Source organism: Theropithecus gelada, chromosome 4, assembly GCF_003255815.1.
Source record: "Theropithecus gelada isolate Dixy chromosome 4, Tgel_1.0, whole genome shotgun sequence".
Lineage (NCBI taxonomy): Eukaryota > Metazoa > Chordata > Mammalia > Primates > Cercopithecidae > Theropithecus > Theropithecus gelada.
Window position 1 is genome coordinate 161,449,136 of NC_037671.1, and position 22,198 is coordinate 161,471,333.

Genomic DNA, 22,198 nt, shown 5'->3' on the forward strand with positions numbered 1-22,198 from the left:
TTATTTACTTTGATAAGGGAGGCAAAACTTTAACAAAAGGAAGTACTGTTTTTTGTTTATAAAAACAAAAAAAGAGATAAATGTTTTTATGGGTTTAAGAACACTCTGGAATCCAAGTAGATTCTCCAAATACAGGTAAGAATTCAATTCAAGTGTGAGGTATTTGTAATAAATTACCAGATGTCCTCACCAATGTACAAACCGGTATAATCATCAAAATTTACACATGGACATCACTGTTATTTTCAAAACTATAACCATTTGCTTCAAATGGATATGAATGAGTGCCAGAAAGACAAGACTCCGTGTTTAAGTTCTAAAGGAGATTGGGTCCCTCAGTGCCTGCAGATAAAAGATCATGGGTCTAGGTGCCATGGAACTGCTTGAATGAGCAGTAGTTTTCAACGTTCATTTACGTTGTACCATGTGTCAAAATTTCCTTCCTTTTTAAGATTGAATAATATTCCATATATGTACATAACACATGTTGTTTAGCCAATGATCTGTTGATAAACATGTGGGCTGCTTCCACCTTTTGGCTACTAAGAATAATGCTACTATGAACATGGGTATACAAATACCTCTTCAAGATCCTGCTTTCAATTCTTTTGGGTGTATATCCAGAAGTGGAATTGTTAGATCATGTGGTAATTTTATTTTCAATGTTTTGGGGAGCTGCCATATTATTAACATTTGCTGATTTTTAAGGGCTAATTTAGTGAAGCGTTACAAATTTTGGTTTGTGCACCTAAGATTTCATGCTAGTCAGATCCCGATCTAGAAAATAATAGATGCACTGAGGCAGAGTAAGGGTTTCAAGCATCACATATGTGTGTTCTGTATTCAGTGAGATAGTGAAGAAGGAAGCATGTAGACAGGTTGCCACAGAGAAAGACTGCCTATTAATGAAAATCCCATCCATAAAGTAACTTTTCAGCCAATAGTTAAAGATAAAAATACAACTAAATCTTTTGAACAAGAAATAATCTAATATAATCATTATGTTTCAACACAAACTGCATCGCCACTAACTGATCTGCCTACTAATCTATCAAGAAACATGGAAACATCTCATTTAATGGATAAAATGAGAATAAAGTCTGTTTGAGTGCAGAAAGGGAAATATCCAAATATCTGAAGCTTTCTAACCACAGCCAGAACATAGAAAAAAGACACTAAAAATATTTTGGGATTCCAGTGTCCAAAACGCATATACGTTATCCTGATGGATACAAAAAAAAAAGAATATAGCAATCTATTCCTTTTTTTAAAAAAGGTTAATTATTAAATATTTCAAGTATATAAAAAGTATAAAAATTAGCACTCATGGTCTACCACCTAGATTTAGAAATATAACATCACAGATATAGTTGAAGACTCTCATATTCCCTTCTCAATTTTATTCCATTCCTATCTCCTAAGAGATAACTATTCTGAATGCTGCTTATAATTCCCATACACATGTCTATCCTTTTTTAACACAAGTGTGTATAAAAACATCCTCTTGCACATGATATTTTATATAGATGGTATGATACTGTACACAAGTAATTTGTTTTTTCCCCCAACACTGTTGTTTTGAGATATATTTATATTGATGTCTAAAGCACTAGCTGATTTGTTTTAAGTACTCTATAATATTCCATTAAATAATTATAGCTGGCTGGGCATGGTGGTTCACACCTGTAATCCCAGCACTTTGAGAGGCCAACACGGGTGGATTGCTTGAGATCAGGAGTTCGAGACCAGCCTGGCCAACACAGTGAAACCCCATCTCTACTGAAATATAAAAATCAGCTGGGCATCGTGGTGGGAACCTGTAATCCCAGCTACTATGGAGGCTGAGGCAGGAGAATTGCTTGAACCCAGGAGGCAGAGGTTGCAGTGTGCCAAGATAGCATGACTGCACTCCAGCCTGAGCAAAAGAACAAGACAGTCTCAAAAAAAAAAAAAAAAAAAGATTACAGCTGAAGGTATCTATTAATTCTCCATTTCTCTGGGAGGAGGAGTTATATAAACATGCTAACATAAACATTCTTGATTATATCTCCTTATGCTTGCAAGAGATTTTTTTTACAGTATACATTTAGGGTCAGAATGACTAAGTCTTGGTGATATGCTCATTTGATATTATTAAATATCCCCAAATTACGCTTCAGAAGGTACTATCTCTCCCACCAGTAGTGCGTAGGTTTCCCACTCTCCACAACCTGGCCATCTGTAGTATAAGAGGTTTTAATTCTTGACTATCTGGCACGTGCAGGCATGTTTCATCGTTTTGTTTTGCTTTGTTTTATAGTACAATTGTTTAAAGTGAGTGGGGAGTGGCCCAGAACATAGAGAAGGAGCTGAGAAAGGGAGTGGAGGAAAGGATCACAAGAAGATGAGCTGAGAGCTGGTGTTATAAAGGAATTTCTAGTGATAAGAGATGGTTCATGAAAACAATTTCCTCACTCTACACAAAACGGCTTCATTTCTCCTAAGTCCTCAGAGGTGTTTAACGCTTCTGCGCCACAGCTCATTGACCAGGAGTGTCCAGACTTACTCACCACTTACTGAGAGACCCCAAGTGGAAGTATGATCATTTCATAATGCATGAAATAAATCACAGAGTAATTGTTACTAGCATTTCTTATTTTAAACCAACGTAAATCTTGGCACAGATATTCTCTCAATAAACATTAGTAGGCACATGAGAAATTCTCATGAGATTTATTTAAAGAAAATTATAAAAAATAAGTGTTGTTACAATGCTAAAGAAAAGAAAAAGAATTGGCCGGGCACAGTGGCTCATGCCTGTGATCCCAGCACTTTGGGGAGCTGAGGTGAGCAGATTACTTGAGGTCAGGAGTTCGAGACCAGCCTGGCCAACATGGTGAAACCCCATCTCTACTAAAAATGTAAAAATTAGCCAGGTGTGGTGGCACATGCCTATAATCCCAGCTACTCTGGAAGCGGAGGTTGCAGTAAGCCGAGATTGCTCCATTGCACTAAAAAAAAAAAAAAAAAAAAAAAAAAAAAAATCCTTTTTTCAAAAAGTAAAAGTAATCTTTTTTTTTAAAAAAAAAAAAAAAAAAAAAAGCGAAAATTTTTCATTCTTTAGTACTTGATAGTACTTGTGATTTAAAACAATGGATATAAAGCTTATTACAATTAAATGCCATGACTAGATTCTAAATATCCTTTCAAATGATACTTCAGACATAGATTTTTAAAGTACTTTTATAGCTCCCATTATTTTTCCAGGAGCTTAAATTTTTTAAAAAAAATTTTTTTCTACGATTTCTTCCTGAGAATTTGCCGCCAAAGAGAAACTGCAGTCTTCAACAAAGAGCAACAGATTAAAATAAAACTTGTGCAGCTGTACTTTCTAGATGGCCAAAGAATCAACCTAAGTGAAACTAAACATATGACAAGAATAGCATTCTAAAACTGTCTTTGCCCTGTGAAAACAGAGGGATGCTTTGTTTTTATTTCGCTTGGCTAATCCTTATATGATATATTATTTTAAATATCTCTTGTTCTGTTTATTTCATTGCAGTTTTCCTATCTGTTGGTCAATGGCAGGAATAAGGGTTACATCTTTAACTAACTGCCCAGAAATGAATAAAACTAAAAATACATACACACACCAATTCTTTTCAGTAGCACAGGACCTGAGGAACTTTCAGGACTCAGAGGAAATTGCTAGACTGCCAAAAAGGCTTCCTATCCCAGATATTTCTGTCCTCTGCAACCAGACACATGACCTACCAGGCTAGGAATAGTCTAAATAAGAAAACAGCAAAAGTTTCAGTTAATAAAAGGGAATAAAGAATAAAGAAAAAAAGACGGATGTTACCTACGAAAACTCAGGAGGCATAGCTGATAGGTTTTTCTAAATGAATACACTCAGCAGAAATATATGATATAATTTTAACTAGAAGTAACCGACAATAATGCAATAATGTTTAGCGGCCAAGGGCAACAGGCTTTGGAGTCAGGCAGTCCTAATTCCAAATTTTCCTAGCTATATCACCTTAGGCAAATGATTGAATTTCTTTGGGCTTCAGTTTGTGATATTAAAAAAATGCTAATAGAATATACACCTCACAGAGCTCTTTTAAGAATTATTATTATTATTATTCTTTGTTTTGGGATTTTTTTGAGACAGGGTCTTGCTCTGTTGCCCAGGCTGGAGTACAGTGGTGTGATCTCAGCTTACTGCAACCTCTGCCTCCTGGTTCAAGGGATTCTCATGCCTCCCAAGTAGCTGGGATTACAGGCATGTGCTGCCACATCTGGCTAGGCATGTGCTGCCACACCTTTTCCTAGGGAAGTATTTAAAAATAAGTGTTGTTACAATAAAGAATTTAAGAATACTTCCCTAGGAAAGAATGGGCACAAAATTAAATCACCAGATACTAGTAGGAGCAAGAGCAAAAAAATGTAGAGAGTAAAAAATCTCCAACATAATAGTGCCTGCTTAAATAAACTTAATCTGTCTAGGTGTGGTGGCTCACACCTGTAATCCCAACTCTTTAGGAGGCCAAGGTGGGAGAATCACTTGAACCCAGGAGTTCAAGACCAGCCTGGGCAACATGGCAAAACCCTATCTCTGCAAAAAAAGAGAAAAATTAGCTGGGTGAGGTAGCATGCGCCTGTAGTCCCAGCTACTCAGGAGGCTGAGGAGGGAGGATCACATGAACGCAGGAGGTCATGGTTGCAGTGAGCGGTGATCACAACACTGCATTCCAGCCTGGGTGACAGAGTGAGACCCTAAATAAATAAATACATACATAAACTTAATCCAAAGAAAAATGAAAAGAGCTAAATCAAATAATCTAATTCCTTCATCAAATGCTAATATGTGTTACAAATAGCAGCAAATCAAAATGTCTAATTAAAAATGAGTTACAACATTTTATGACGTATTAATTAAAGAGGTAAATCTGGAGGAAAATTAAGGAGGGGCCTAAGGATTGCTCCAGGTCAAGGATTGCTCTAGGACAAAAAACAGGACAATAGGGGCAAATCTCTTAGAACTGTTTCAGAGTATTCTGGAAAGGGATATGCCTGTCAATCACCAGCACAATGCCTGGCATGTGCTCAATGAAGTTCTGCAGATTTCTCAAAGACAGTCACACATGCTTTAAATACTCAGAATGCAAAATGCTACTGACATTTTTTTGCATGAAATATGGGTTAGAGATACTCATAGAACAATTGGTAAGTCATTAGTAATATGGTTCAGGATTCTAGAGCTCAATGTCGCAAGGTTGGCTCAGATTTGGGAACTGGAAGACAGAGCTGAGAAAAAGCCACATGAAGCTAGCTGGAAGTTTCACAAAAGAAATGGATGATGGCAAGCACAGGATGCGTTTCACTGAACTGTGGGATGCTTTTCAAAGAATCATACAGTGTAAAATCACTTGGCCTTGCAAAAAGCATTTTAGGCAAATTTTTTTGGACGGAGGAAATGCCTTTATAGCAGTAAGTTCCTATTACTGGAGAGAATGACATTAAGACAGGTTGAATTTTGTAGACAAACACAGTAAGTTTCTCTTCCTTTTCTTCCATCTTAGTTTAAATCACACCCTAGTGAAAGAGGATGCCAACTATTTTGGTATACTCAGAGAGAATTTCTCAGAGCACTTTCAAGGAGGAAGTGTACTTTTAGTTAGGAGACCAGTGGGCACCAGGAAGCTCCCAAAAGTGACAAAGCATGAAGGTTTGACCATACCTTATGCAATCTCCCTTCTCCACGTCTGTGCTGATGACTTCCTATTAACACAGTCTCCTCCGTTACAACCATAAGTGAAACTCAGAACCCAATGTGAACTTTTTTCCTACTCATGTCATCAAGTTTCTACAGTGAATTCTCAATAAACCTCCCAATTTGACTAGTAATTGGTGCATACTGACCACACATATAAACGCCTTTCACAAATAAAAGCTACTTAAAATGTTTGGATATCCCTGAAATGCTGATGCTAAAATGAAACATTCAGTAAACAAGGGAGGTACCTTCAGCGACTGCAGAGAGTCCGAGTTAGTATCACAGTAGAGGATGATGTTGTTGGCCATGCTGAAACTTTCTCTCACCCCAAGGTGGTAAAACAAGGACGGTTGCCGGAAGGCATCGCTCATCTCCACCACCGCAATATCTGCAAACAGAAAACAAAGTTCCCCAAAGGATGACACCCAAATAATGCCCAATCAGCACATTTTGGTTTTAATTATCTTAGTACTCAAAAGAGGAAATAAGGAAATGATAGGGATTTTCCCTCTTCATTTATCACTGAATTTTTAATTTGCAGCTCTACCTGGAAGCGGTTTTATAAAATGTAACAAACCTCCTTTTTCTGTTTTTAAGAGACAAGGTCTTGCTCTGTCACCCAGACTGGAGTGCAGTGGCACGATCGTGGCTCACTGAAGCCTTGAACTCCTAGGCTCAAATGATCCTCCCACCTCAGCCCCCTAGTAACTGGGACTACAGGCATGAGGCATCATGCCCAGCTAGTTAAAAAATTTTTTTAGAGACAGGGTCTTACTATGTTTCCCAGGTGGAACTCAAACTCCTGGCCTCAAATAATCCTCCGGCCTCGGCTTTCCAAAATGCTGGGATTACAGGTGTGAGCCACCACGCCTGGCCCAAACCTGCATTTTTTTTAAAGAAGAAGGAGATCACATGATTACTGGAAACTGAAGAGAATTTGTGATGGTGGGAAGCAGGGGCTACTGCTCTCTCATAAATTTCAACATTAAAACAAGTTAATTAAGGTTTCAAATAAGAAAACTTTTTTTAAAAAAAGCAGATTCATAAAAAATAGCAGTAACACATGTAAAATGAGACTTAAATAAATAAATAGGTAAGCTTATTAGTTAATCCAGAATTGGGTTTTAGAGTTAAATAACTAATATCTAGTAAGTCCCTGGTAAGTATAATCAAGAAAAAAAGAGAGAAAAAAGGTATAGAAAATATAACTAAGGGGAATATAACCACAGATGCAAATCCATCCAAGGCTCAAAGATGACCAGTAACAAGGTAGTAGAAATTTGATATCAAAAATTGACAATGTCACAAAAATGAAATTTAGATTAGTCTAAAACTCCTTTATGGCTATAAACAAAAATATGAAAGAAAAACTAACAGAATGTATCAAGTGTTATAAGACCAAGATCATGAGTTTAAAATTTATTTGGGGGATGCAAGGATAGCTCAATGGAAAAAAGTCATCAGCATCTCGAATATGTTCCAAGTGCATTAATTAAAATTCTCAATCCATTTATCATTAAAAATAATTGCTGAGCTGGGCATAGTGGCACACACCTGTAATCTCAGCTACTCAGGAGGCTGAGGTGAGAATACCGCCTGAGGCCAGGAGTTTGAGGCCAGCCTGGGCAACACAGCAAGACCTCTAGCTCTAAGAAGAATAAAATTTTAAAATTAAAAAATAACTGCAAATTAAAAATATAAGGGCATTTCCATAACATAGAGAATAATACACATTTCATAACAACTTCCAACTTTGTGCATTTAGGTATTCTCATGAAAATCAGAAACAAAGGCTGTCAGCTATTGCCACTACTTATTATATAATGGCTTTTTGAAAAATCCCAGCCACTGCAATAAGATTTCTAGAAAGTAAGAAGATATAATTCTAGAAAATAAAATACACAATTATCTCTATTTGCAGCTGTTGTGGATGTCAACCAAATACCCCAACAGACTTAGCTGAATAGCTATTAGAAGTAATAATACAATTTAGTAAGGCATCAAGATGGAAAACTATTATGAAAACAAAGAGCTTCCTTTGTAATTGCAATAAACATTTCGGAAATATAAAACAGAAGCCATTCATAATTACGACGAAAATGTTAATATATAACAAATTTAAAAGGAGATAATTTGTTAAAAATATATGTAATATTTGAGAGATGAAAGGTTAATATCTTTATAAATCATCTCTTATGATCAATTTAAAATAACTCAGCAATGATAAAAACATTACGTTAGACAATCACACTATAGACATCAGCAAGCAAATTCACAGAAATTTAAAATGGTAAATAAACATATGAGAAATTATTCTTCATCTTGCTTCTAATAAATGCACATTAAACCAACTATAAAATGCCAATGTTTTGCCTAAGTGAGCAAAGTAAAGAAGTCAATGAAAATGCAGAGAAATGACACTCTTTTATGCTGTGGGAAGTGTAAACTTTCTTCTTTCTTTTTTTTCCTTTTTCTTTTTTTTTAAAGCCAGACAGTTCTCAGTTTGTTGCCCAGACTAGAGTGCAGTGACAAAATCATAGCTCACTGTATATGCACAGCCTCAAAATCCTGGGCTCAAGCGATCCTTCGGCCTCAGCTTCCTGAGTAGCTGGGACTACAGGTGTGTGCCACCATGCCTGGCTAATTTTTAAAACTTTTTCGTAAACACAGGTGTCACTATGCTGCGCAGGCTGGTCTCAAACTCCTGACCTCAAGCAATCCTTCTGCCTCAGCCACCTAAAGTGCTGGGATTAGACGCATGAGCCACCACACCCCAGCCAAGTGTAAACTTTCTAGGAGGCTTAAATCCTAAAAATTATGTACACTCTGACCCAATAATTCCATTCCTTGGAATTTACTCTGAGAAGATTATTATAAATGTGAAAATAGATTTACCTATCTGTCCATTGAAAAATTATTTTTTATGATAAAATGATGGAAAATATCTAAATACCTATCAGTAAGAAAATGGTTATATATGTATGTGTGTATGTGTATATATGTAATCATGAGATATATATACGTATATCATAATTTCAAATAATGGAATTTCATGTAACCAAAGAAAAAGAAAAATGTAGAAGAATACTTAGCAACAGGGGATAAATTCAAACTATATTAAGTAAAAATAAAAAGTAAAATATAATATACATACTGCCATGTATAGCATATACATTAAAAATAAATGTATACATTATAGTGAGTGCATTATGATGTTTACATTCTATGTACACATCCATGTGCATAAAAAATACCTGAAAAGTTGTACACCAACTTTTGTTGGTAATAGCTGTGTTATAGGGATTATGGATTATTTTATTTTTCTATTTTATACCTTCTATATTTCCCACAATTTCTATTATGAACATTGATTACTTTCACAATTTAGGAACCTATCAAAATATAAAATGAACAACATTCAAGACCTGTGTGACAGAATATAAAACCAAAGTGCAGCACATAAAAGTACCGCAGATGCTTGAGAAGCTGTTTGGTGCAGAGTCCATCTTGTCTAATGGGCATGAAATTAGCATTAAACTTTGGTGAATGAGAAATCAATCAGATGAAACTGAGGTAAAAGAGACAGAAGAAGTTTATGAAATGGAAAGACAGGTCAAAGGAGCTTCAGAAGGTTTTTTTCCCCCCTTGAGGCTAAAAATGACTTAAGGACTCTTTAATACAAATAAAGAGTTTTCTTTTGGGGTCCTTAACGTTTCTGCATCAAAAATCAACACATGACAAAAGTGAGTCACTGCATCCTACCCACACAGCCCAGCTGCCTCCTGCACCCACACGGCTTCCTCCTCCCACAGGTGCCAGCCACTCAGCAGTCAATCACATTGCTTTAAAATCAAGAAGCAGCGTTATGTGGGACTGGAAGAAACCAAATAAAACACTTACTGATGAAAAATAAGAGACATGCAAAGAAAAATACTAGCTAAGTTAAAGTAATGAAAGGAGGGGATAAATTTTTCCGGAGAACTGACATGTGGAATTAGATGCTAAAATGAAATAAAAACACTGCAGAAAGTTTTCAGATTAAGAGAGAAACTAGATTTTTTTTTCTTTTTTTTTTTTGAGATGGAGTCTCACTCTGTCTCCCAGGCTGGAGTACAGTGGCACGATCTCAGCTCACTGCAACCTCCACCTCCCGGGTTCAAGTGATTCTCCTACCTTATCTCCCAAGTAGCTGGGATTACAGGTGTGCACCTGCTAATCCATCCAGCTAATTTTTGTATTTTTAGTAGAGACAGGGTTTCGCCATGTTGGTCAGGCTGGTCTTGAACTCCTGACCTCAGGTAATCTGCCCGCCTCAGCCTCCCAAAGTGCTGGGATAACAAGCATGAGCCACTGTGCCCAGCCTAGATATTTAAAATAAATGGTGCAAGCAAAGTAAGGTATATTTATTACCTCTGAACACCTAAGCAGGAACAGATCCATTTCTGGATGCTATAAAGAATACTGAAAGGTGCTTACTGGTATAATTTTAAAATACAGTAATACGGTATAGTAACTTAGAAAAAGGCTGGCTTTTTTCTATTTCAAATTCAAATAAGTGACTTGCTCTAAGACATTTCTATTCTTTTCTAAATTTACTTTTTAATTGTCATACAGCAAACTTCATTCTCTTTGTCTCTGATGTACAGTCTAATGGGTTTTGAAAAATGCATATATACCAGCATAGTCATGATACAAAATGGATCCTTCACTCCCAAAATCTCTGTCATGCTCTCCTTTTGAGGTTAGTCTTCCCCACACCCCAAATCCCAGCCCCTGGCAACCACTGATCTATTTATTGTTCCTAAAATTTTACCTTTCCCAGATTGTCATATACATGGAACCATACAGTATGTAGCCTTTTGGGTTTGACTTCTTTGACTTAGCAAAATGCATGTGAGATTCATGCACAGATGTCCACCCACAGGTTTGAGGACATTTGGGTTGTCTCCAGGTTGGGCAATTTTGAATAAAGTTGCTATTCATATACAAGTCTTTATATAGACATATGCTTTCATTTGTCTTGAGTAAAGACCTAAGAGTAGGATTACTGGGTCATAGGTAAGGGTATGTTTACCTTAATAAGAATACGCCAGGCTCTCCCAAAGTGACTGAAACATTTTGCATTCCCACCAGAAAAGCATGAGGAGCATCTCAACTGTCCAACATCTTTGTGAGCACTTGGTACTGTCAGTTTTTCTTCTAAAGCCAGTCTAATAGGTATGTAATGGTATCTCGTTATGGTTTTAATTTGTATTTCCCTAATGACTAATGAGGTTCAGCATCTTTTCATGTGCTTATTCGCTATCTGTATATCTTATTTGGTTAAGTACTCAATGCTTTTGCCCATTTAAAAATTATTGTTGAGTTTGTTTTCTTACTGTTGAGGTTTGAATGTTCTTTATATTTTCTGAATACTGTTCCTCTGTCAGATATGCAATTTGCAGATACTGTCAGATTATGACTTGTCTTTTCATTCTCTTAAGTGTGTCTTTACAAGAGAAGAGTATTTAAATCTAATTAAGTCCAGTTCATCCACTTTTTCTTTAATGGATTGTGCTTCTGGTGTGGTATTGAAAAAAAAATTTGCATAACCCAAGGTCACAAAAGTTTTCTTTTATGGGTTCTTCTAGAAGTTTTATAGCTTTACATTAAATTTAAGTCTATGAACCATTTAGAGTTGATTTTTGTATATGGTGTGAGGCATGGGTCAAGGTTCATATTTGTTGTAAAGACTGTCCTTTCTCCATTGAATTGCCTCTGCATTTTCAGCATTAACTTGCTATACTTTGGTGGGTTTATTTCTGGATTCTCTATTTCATGAAATCTATGTGTTTATCCTTTGTCAATACAACACTGTTTTGACTGCTGGAGTTTTACGGTAGCTACTGAAATCAGGTAGGTCAACTCTATTCTGTTTTCAAATGTGTTTTGGCTGTTGTAGTTGTTCTCTTTGCTTTCCTGTGTAAATTTGAGAATCAGCTGGCTGTTGATATCTATCAATTGATAGCTACAAAAAAATCCTGGGATTTTGATTGTAATTGTGTTGCATCTAAAAAATCACTTTAGAGAGAACTGACATCTTAACAACACTGAGTCTTTCAATCCATGAATATAGAATATCTCACCTGTAATCTCAACATTTTGGGAGGCCGAAGCAGGCAAATCATTTGAGGCCAGGAGTTCAAGACCAGCCTGGCCAATGTGGTGAAACCCTGTCTCTACTAAAAATACAAAAATTAGCCAGGTGTGGTGGCACATGCCTATAATCCCAGCTACTTGGGAGGCTGAGGCACAAGCATCACTTGAATCTTGGAGGCAGAGGCTGCAGTGAGCCAAGATCACATGACTGCACTGCAGCGTGGGTGACAGAGCAACACTCTGCCTCAAAAAAAAAAAAAAAAAAAAAAAAAGAATATGGAATATCTCTCCACTTACTTAGGTCGCCATTGATTTTTTTTCCAGTAGTATTTCATAATTTTAAACATGTAGATCCTGCACATAGTTTGTTAAATTTATACCTAAATGTTTTCTTTTTTTGGTGCTATTATAGATGGTACTGTTTTTAAAATTTTCAAATCATAATTGTTAATTGCTAGTATATAAAAATACAATAATTTTTGTAGATTGATCTTGCATCCTGAAATTTAGCTGAACTCAGTTATAAGTTCCAGAAGCTTTTTTCATATATATTATTTTATATGTATTATTTTACATAGACAGTCATGTAATCTGCAACTAAAAGTGACTTTACGTTTTCCTTTCCAATTTGTATGCCTTTTGTTTTTTGTTTGTTTTTGCCTTGTTATACTCGCTAGGACTTCCAGTAACACATCACTGTTTAAACGGTAATATTTCATTACCTAACTAAAGAACATATTCTCTGTGGCTACTTCCTGACTCTGCTGGGTACCTTCTCAAAAGTAGTAAAATAAACAGGTGAAAATTATCTTCCTTGTGAAATGATCCTAAGACATATTAAAAATACAAATGAAGATGTAATTATAATAAATTAAACAAATGCCTGATACTCCAGAATTCCTGAGCCCCATTTATAGGAGGAACAGTTTATCCATTTCATTTTATAAACATATATTCAGTAGTCACTATGTGTCAGGCACTATATGCTTTTCAAATATTAACTCAATCTTCCTAATACCCCTTTGTGATGGGTAGTATTACTTCAGGACACTGAAGCAGAGAATGTACCTGTCAAAGATCAGCTAGAAAGTGTTGCCACCGGAATTCAAACCCAAGCAATCCAGCTCTAGAGTCCAAGCTCTTTTAACTCTTCACTGACTCACATCCTAAACTTACAGGAGACAGAAATTCACAAGTTCAGAACACAAGTGAGATGTGAAAATAGATTTGGGGATCAAATCATACCAGTCTTATTGAGTATTTTATGAGTAAATGCACTTAATAATTATCTAATTGAGTTGTCATAATAATACTGTAAGTAAAACTGCCACATTTAGAAATTTAAGAAAGTTAGTCATTTAAAAGTATAGACAAAGACACAAAAATCTCCTACATTTTTACCTAAGGTGTAATTTGCCTCCCTGTTCCGATTGAGTTAATGTTAAATGGAGGATAACATGAGGTTTACCAGGGGTTTATTAAAGCATAATGAAATTTTTAGGGTAATAACATTAAACCATTAAGCTTAATTGCATTTTGGTTGTCAAATGGCAGTAGCTGGTAGTCTGTGGGGTTTTTAAATTGAATTTTTCCTTCATAATAGGGTATCTGTTAGTTAAATATCTCACATGAGTTGCTGCTGCTTGTGAAGAGTGGAGTTGAGTTGAAGGAAGATGTTAATTGGTATTTGCTGAAATTTAACCTAAAAGTCATGTCCTGGTAGAGTTTCCTAAAGACTCCAAGTCATTTTTCTAAAGTTTGGCAAGTAGATAACATCGGGAAACTGCAAAAGTCCTGTTATACAGCTAGGATGGTTGCAATTTTCAAGAAGGACATAAGAATCATCTATTGTTGTAGCCTTGAATTGGTCACGGTTTGGCAATCCCTACTATAAATGACTACTCTTTCAGCTTCATCAGCCTGCTTTTAATTTCTTGTGTGTTATTTGGTAATTATACCATGTAAAATGATGCAAATTTATATCAACAGTATATTCTGGCCCATAATTTCCTCATCACTAAACTCCAATAAATGTATGCATGGTGATTCAAACATGAATCATTCTTATATTGCTAAAGCAAATTATACCTAACCTCTCCAACCCAGCCCTAATTTTCTTATTTGGTAACACTGTATTACACTGAAGTGTTTTGCTGGCTTTTTGTTGCTGTTGTTAATCCACTAAGTGAGGCCTGGTAGGGAGGTAATCAGAGGGATATTTTTCACTTTCAGAGGTTGACCTTAAAAAGAGTTGAGAGCCACTACACTTACAAAAGGAAAGGGAAGAGAGGAAAAGGGAGAAACCTAGTGGGGAGGGAGGGCAGAAGAGAAAAAGAGAAGAGGAAGAGGGAGGAAGAGTGAAACAGAGACAGAGGAGGGTGCAAAACGAAGATAGGTGTTATAATAACTAAAGACCCCTTACCCAGGCAATAGCTGCAAGAGCTCAGCTTTAGAGAATGTGAAGGCGGAGAAAGCACACATCCTTCGGAGGTGACCAGACCAGAAGGTCAGGACCTAGAGCCACGGCTCTCTGCCAGGAGGACACCCAGCCTCAGTAAACCACTCCACGGAGCTGAAGAGCTGGAAAGGAAACACTCCCATCTCCAGAAGAGTAATGAGCATGTAAATAACAGACAAGCTGTTCTTTGACTTTCACAGTTTGAATCCCAGCTACATTTCTGGATGGATGACGTCAGACAATACCTCAAACTCTCTGAGCTGTGGTTTCTTCAAGTATAAATTGGGAATAACAACACAGGTATTGACTGCACAAAACTGTTGTAAGGATTACATGTGTGCTAGGCACAGTAAACTCACCATAAATGGTAATCACATGGAGCCAGGACAAGAAATGCCCAGAGGAGACCCTTTGAGCAAGGAATCATTAAAATGTGATTGAAGATAATGCTATTATACAATTCAACACCTCCTGATAAAGCCTTATATGAGTAATTTCTCATAGAAATGATGTTGAAGGCAAACTTTTGAAAACATAGAAAACCAACATAAAGAATTTTGACTTGATCCTATAATCAATGGATGGATCCATCCATGTCCATGGGTTTTGAGAAGACGTATGTCATGATCTAAGCTTTGCTTTGGAAAGATAAAACTAGAATTTGTAGATGGATAATAGACTACACAGACTGGGGGCTGGGGATCGTGTGGGAGTCATCCGAGAGAGTACGTCCCTCGACTAACACAGACAACATGTAGGGAAACCCAACAGCCTTCAGGGACTTGGTGTTTACAGGCAAAGAAAGAATTAAAGATGATTCTGCTTTGAACATGCATAATTAAGGATAACGATTTGCCATTAACATAGTAAGGGAGGTTTTGTGGTATTTTCTGAGACAGGGTATCACTCTGTCATCCAGGCTAGAGTGCAGTGATGCAATCACGGCTCACTGCAGCCTCCAACTCCTGGGCTGAAGCAATCCTCCTACCTTAGCCTCCTGAGTAACTGAGAGTACAGGTACACGCCACCATACCTGGCTAATTTTTTTTTTTTTTTTTTAGAGACAAGGTCTCACTATGTTAACCAGGCTGGTCTCGAACTCCTGGGCTCAAGTGATCTACCCGCCTAGGACTCCCAAGTGCTGGGATAACAGGCATGGGCCACCACATCTGGTCGAACTTTTTTTTTTTTTTGATAGGAGCTTGAGTTCAAATTGGAACACACTAAATTGGGGGGTGGGGTGTGAATATATTACTGATAGCAGTCCTTTTGAATCTCAGCAGAAAGATCAAAAACAGAAAGATGTAAGAATAACAGCAGGCCAGGCACAGTGACTCATGCCTGTAATCCCAGCACTTTGGGAGGCCGAGGCGGGTGGATCACGAGGTCAGGAGATCGAGACCATCCTGGGTAACATGATGAAACCCTGTCCCCACTAAAAATACAAAAAATTAGCCAGGCCTGGTGGCAGATGCCTGTAGTCCCAGCTACTCGGGAGGCTGAGGCAGGAGAATGGCGTGAACCCGGGAGGGCGTGCTTGCAGTGAGCCGAGATCACACCACTGTACTCCAGCCTGGGCGACAGTGAGACTCCAACTCAGACAAAAAAAAAAAAAAAAAAAGAGTCACAGCAATGAGTGACCACTGAAACAGTGAATGTAGATGAGGTTGTCAACTTAGAGTACAGAAAGAAATGAGGCTTCCTGGACTCAGGAATTCCCCTTCTCGTTATATACCCAATAGAAATACAGATATGTGTTCATGTAATGAATGTTCATAGCCATAGTATTTGTAAACCATTAACAGCAGAAGAAATTAAAAAGCATGCTATCTAGAGACAATGAATACTATACAGTAATGAGCATGAAAAATCTACAACCACATGTGACAACATGGATGAATCTCACAAATGCATTGTTGAGAGGAGGAATCCAGATACAGAGGACTAGGCACCGTGTGATTCTGCAATATTAAAAGTCACAACGGCGCACACCTTGGAGAGGATGGGCCATGACTAAAGAGGGCTTAAAAGGGTCTTTTGGGGTGCTGGTAAAGTTCTACTTCTTGATCTAGGTGCTGGTTACTTCGGCATGTTTGCCTTGTGAAAATTAACTCATTTCTAATCGATTATTTTGCCCAGAATGTTAAAAGAGAATTGCATTAGCTTCCTGTGCCACTGTAACAAATTATTACAAGTTTGATGCCTTAAAACAGCAGAAATGTCTTCTTTCACAGTTCTAGAGGCCAGAAGTCCAAAATCAAAGTGTAGGCAGGGCCAGAGCCATGCTTCCTCCAGAGGCTCTAGAAGAGAATCAGTTCCTTGCCCCTTCAAGATTCTAAGTTTTCAGCATTCCTTGGCTTGTGATGTGTATGCATGTGGTGTCAAAATGCCCTCTGCCTCTTTTAAAAGGAACCTTATGATGGCATTTAGGACACACCCAGATGATCCAGGATTATCTTATCTCAAGATCCTTCACTTCATCATATCTGCAAAGACCCGTTTTCCAAATAAGGTACCATGCACACCTTCCAGAGTTTTGACATAGATATTAGGGTGGCAGGGGAGATGAGGGACAAATTTTAGCTTACCACAAGGATTATAAAGAAGCTGCATGATAATGAAGGTGACTACAACAGAACAAAAGGTGCTGAATACAAGATGAAGGAATGGAGGGAAGGAGCCCAAAGGATTCTCCAAAGACAGGCGAAGAACAAAAGGTGATTAACATTTTCCAAGGTCCATGGTAGGCACCTTTACAATCAGTTAAGGAAAGCAAGAGATCAGACAATATTCTAATGCGACAGAAAGATCTAAAGGTTTTTAGTGTTACAATGGTGTACTTGAACATTATTAGGACATGTGGAGATTGTATGCATTTTTGAAGTCAAGCTGAAAGAAAAAAAGAGAAAGATTTTAAAGGGGGTACTAATTAATAGAGGCTATGTCTACATTTTCAGATTAGACAGATGGGTTGGGTTCTATGACAGAGGAGAAAAGGTCAACCATGGGGGAAAAGGGATACTTTAAAGGTAAGAAGGAGGGAAGTACCAGGCGCAGTGGCTCACATCTGTAATCCCAGCACTTTGGGAGGCTGACGCGGGTCAGGAGGTCAGGAGTTTGAGACCAGCCTGACCAACAAGGTGAAATCCCGTCTCTACTAAAAATACAAAAATTAGCCAGGCACAGTGGCGGGTGCTTGTAGTCCCAGCTACTAGGGAGGCTGAGGCTGGAGAATCACTTGAACCCAGGAAGTGGAGGTTGCAGTGAACCAAAGTCACAGCACTGTACTCCAGCCTGGGTGACAGAGCAAGGCTCTGTCTCAAACAAAACAAAACAAAACAAAAAAACAAGGAGGGAATTAACTAATGGCAAAGACAAGGAAGTGATGAAGTGAAAGGAAGAACACCGATCTCCTCCTTCACTTCAGGTGGTGACTCACTGATAGATAGCCAGTGGTCAACAGAAAAGAAAGCCCTCTCCAGGGACAGCTGAAATAGGCCTGAGTGACATTATTGGAGATGTGCCTGAAAGTAGCACTACCTGAGTTTTTGCATGTTGTGACCCCAATTCGTCGTCTTTTTCACTAAAAGGAATTTATTTTAGCATTCCTTTTACTTGTGATAGTAACAACGCTTACAACTACAGCAACAGAAGCAAGATGTAAGCCTCATAAGTATCAAAAACACCATTTTTTGAACTCTTATCTACCTACAATAGAGGTAAAGGAAAATATGAAAAGAGGGAAGATCTAGACTAGAATTAAACTTCATTCTGCTTAGTGGCCACAGGCAAAAGCCTTAAATACACATTAAAATCCCAATCTTACAAATGATTGTTCTTGGTCACAAAATGGACTGGACTAACAAAAACTCCAGTTTCAAGCACATAGTACTTTTTCCTTTTTGAGACAGGGTCTTGCTGTGTTACCCAGGCTGAAGTACAGTGCTCACTGCATCCTCGACCTCCCGGGCTCAAGCGATCCTCCCACCTCAGCCTCTCAAGTACTTAGACTACAGGTGTGCACCACTATGCCCAGTAAATTTTATTTATTTTTTGTAGAGACAGTGTCTCACTATGTTTCCCAGGCTGGTCTTGAACTCCTTGCCTCAACCAATCCTCCTTTCTTGGCCTCCTAAAGTACTGGGAATACAGGCATAAGCCACCACGCCCAGCCTCAAGCATACAGCATTTCGATGATGGTTTAGTAAGTGTTATTAAGGGAGCCCTGCAAATACTGTCACTGGGCTCAGTCTTCAAGTGAATCCCTCATATCACTTCACAAAAAAAAAAGTGGGTAAATCACAATTTATATCTTCTGGTGCATACCAACTACTTTATGAAGAGACATTTTCCTGATATGAGCATAGCAATCCCCTACATAATTTTGCTTATTAGAAAAGTACAAATAGGTTCTACCCAAAAAAGTGTTAGTCTCTTTCCAAGTTAAAATAGAGCCTGATTTATGCCTTAATGTTTTGTTTTGTTTTGTTTTTGTCTTTAAGTTTAAAAAAAAAAAAAACAAAAACTTTTTTTAGAGCTGTTTTAGGTTTACGGCAAAATTGAGAGGAAAGTACAAAGAGATCCCATATACCTGATGCCCTCACACACACACAGCCTCCCCCATTGTCAACATCCCCCGTCAGAGTGGTACATTCTTTACAACTGATGAGCCTACATTGATACACCACAGTCACACAAAGTCCATAGTTTACATTAGGGTTCACTCTTGGTGCTGTACATTCTTTGGGTTTGGAAAAATTTATCATGATATGAATCCACCACTATGGTATCATAATTATAGTATCATACAGAGTATGATACTGTAACACCCTAAAAATCCTCTGCCCTAAAAATCCTCCAGGCTTTGCCTATCCATTAAAAAATTACGTTTTAATGTCATGGTAACAGCAATACAACAGGTCAATGACCTTCAAAGAGTATATAAGAAATGTATAAGTCAAAATGAACCATAAGGTTTATTATGTGACAGGCACATGCTATACATTATAAATAGAAATGGGTGCCGGGCACAGTGGCTCACACCTGTAATCCAGCATTTTGGGAGGCTGAGGTGGGCAGATTACCTGAGGTCAGGAGTTCGAGACCAGTCTGGCCAACATAGTGAAACCCTGTCTCTACTAAAAATACAAAAAATTAGCCAGGCGCGGTGGCACATGCCTATAATCCCAGCTACTTGGGAGGCTGAGGCAGGAGAACTGCTTGAGCTCAAGAGACAGAGGTTACAGTGAGCCAAGATCATGCTACCGCACTCCAGCCTAGCCGACAAAGTGAGACTCTGTCTCAAAAACATAAAAAAAAAAAAGAAATGGGATAGGAGGCTGCTATGTTGGTAAAACTTTCTGTATCACCATGGCAAACCATTTTTCTCCTTGAAATGGTTATATTTCATAAAGGTGTGCTGGGTTTGAGTCTATATGCATACATTTAGATCTCTATAAACTCATTTTGTATAATACATTTCAGTCCTTAAGTAATCAATCTACTTTAATCAGATACTGAAAACGCTGCTCATGAATATATGAACAAGCTTTTGTAAAGCTTATTACAGTTTTACTGTGGTTAAGGTCTATGTCATTTGTTTTTTTGGTCTCTCATATTTAGTTTTAATTAAACCATCAAAGCTTCATTCATTTATGCTTCAGTGAAGTTCCCCAGGCACACAGAGTAGCCCTTTGTAACTTTAAGATTCTTATGGGAGCATCCTCCCTCACAACCCAAACCAATAATCTGCCTCATTTAATTGGCACTTGTTGAAGTTACGTAAGATTATAGGAGTTGATTTGTGATAATTTTTGAAGAAAATCGGACTGTTCCTCACAGATGTGGATGCTAAGTGACATACTCTTACCTAATCGTCCTATACCTTCACAACCTCTTCACATGGAAAACAGAAAGAGAACAGGGAGAACTTCACATTCTCTGATGATGTTCAGTAGCAAAAATGGCTGTGGTAGTTTAACTCATGTTTGAGGTCGTTCTGATTTAGAGGAGGTATTTCTCACTCTGGCTAGAGAAATAACTGTCATTTATGTGAATTATGTTTACATAAACATTAATAGTTATTAAAGCAGTATAACATAGTGATACAGCAAAATTCGGACTCTAGAATATTCTACAGAAAAAATGACCTGAATTCCTTAACAAAAACATCACAGAGGTGAAGAAGAGATAGAAGTAGAAATTAGATATTAAAAGAGACTTTAAGGGACATAGTCAACTGTAATGTGTGGACCTTGGTTAGATTCTACAAAAGCAAACTTTAAAAAATCATGGCATTTATGAGGTAATCAAAATTTTGAAAACTGACAGGATATTTGATGATATCAAGAAATGAATTATTTTAAGTACGATAAGGTACTATGGTAGGAGTCCTTACCTTTTAGAGAAGAAAAATGTAGCATTATAGGCTGAGTGAGGTGGCTCAAGCCTGTAATGCCCAGCACTTTGCGAGGCTGAGGCAAGACGATCGTTTGAGTTCGGGAGTTTGAGACCAGCCTGAGCAACATAGTGAGACCCCATCTCTATAAAAAATGTTAAAAATAGCTGGGTGTGGTGGTGCATGCCTACAGTCCCAGCCACTCAGGAGCTGAGGCAGGAGGATGACTTGGGCCCAGGAGTTCAAGGTTACAGTGAGCTACGATCGTGCCACTATACTCCAATCCGGGTGACAGAGCATGAACCTATTTCTAACAAAAACAAAACAAAAAAAAGCATGGTAATTTCATCCTATGTTAAAACATAAAGAATGCTAATGTCTGGCACCACATGATGTATGAATTCTTTATCAAAAAAAGCATTATTTCACATGCCATGAAAATATAATTGTAAGCAATAAACACTACCATTATTGCTGTAGAAAGGAAATCAGCAGGTTTTTTTTCTTTCTTTCTACTGCCGTAGAAACTAAATTAAATGAAATCCAGTTGCATACTACTTATGGGCAGAAATTGTTGCTCACCCTGGTAAGCAAGCCAGTTTGGAGGGTTTTTCCCTTGCAATTATGGCTGTCATTTCTTGTGGTCTTAAATTCCATTGGATCTAAGAAGTGTGGGTGAGGGCCTGGGAGCTCCACAGTGCTCCAAGATTCTTAATGTGTCAACAAATGGAAGCCTCTCACAGTCAGGATTCAACATCTCTAAAAGATGCCATACCCTTCCTTTTTTTCTACTCTGTTAAACTCACTTTCAACATGTAGTAAATAATTTCATCTAGTCAAAATGTGCAACGGTTTTTGTTCAAATTTATTTCTAATAGTATCTGTAATTCTGTTGACATGACAGATGTATACATGATTCTGCCAGTAAATAACTTCATTCCTAGCATACGTGTTGACATTCCATTTGAGTCCAACAATCCATTTAGGGGGGTTTAGACTTCTTTCTTGAGAATGATTAGAGGAAATGAGTAGGATTAAAACTATTCATTGCTAACTGATCTTTTAACTGCTGACAGACAGGTGGCTGGACTTTGCTGACTGTAATTAAATAGTCTCCTTTTTTTTTTCTTTCTTTCTTCCCTTTGATTAAATCCATCAGTAAAGGAGCTCGCATACTCACTAGGAAAACTAATATTGTTGTTGTTTTAGAGACAGAGTCTCACTCTGTCACCCCGGCTGGAGTGCAATGGTATGGTCATAGCTCTCTGGGCTCAAGTGATCCTCCCACCTCAGCCTCCCAAGTAGCTGAGACTAGAGGCATGCCCCATCACTCCTGGTTAGTGTTTTACACATTTTTTGTAGAGACGGTGTCTTGCTAATTTGCCCAGGCTGGTCTCAAACCCCTGTACTCAAGTGATCATCCCACCTCAGCCTCCCAAAGTGTTGG

General features: G+C 37.8%; 1 protein-coding gene across 1 annotated transcript in view; it reads right to left on the minus strand.

Moving 5' to 3' along the window:
• The window catches only part of MAP3K5 (mitogen-activated protein kinase kinase kinase 5), a 242,832-nt gene that overhangs the window by 158,361 nt on the left and 62,273 nt on the right, over nucleotides 1-22,198 (minus strand). The window contains exon 2 of the mRNA XM_025383838.1: nucleotides 6,007-6,146. Coding sequence (XP_025239623.1) covers nucleotides 6,007-6,146 — 140 coding nt within the window. The remainder of the gene's footprint in view (nucleotides 1-6,006; nucleotides 6,147-22,198) is intronic.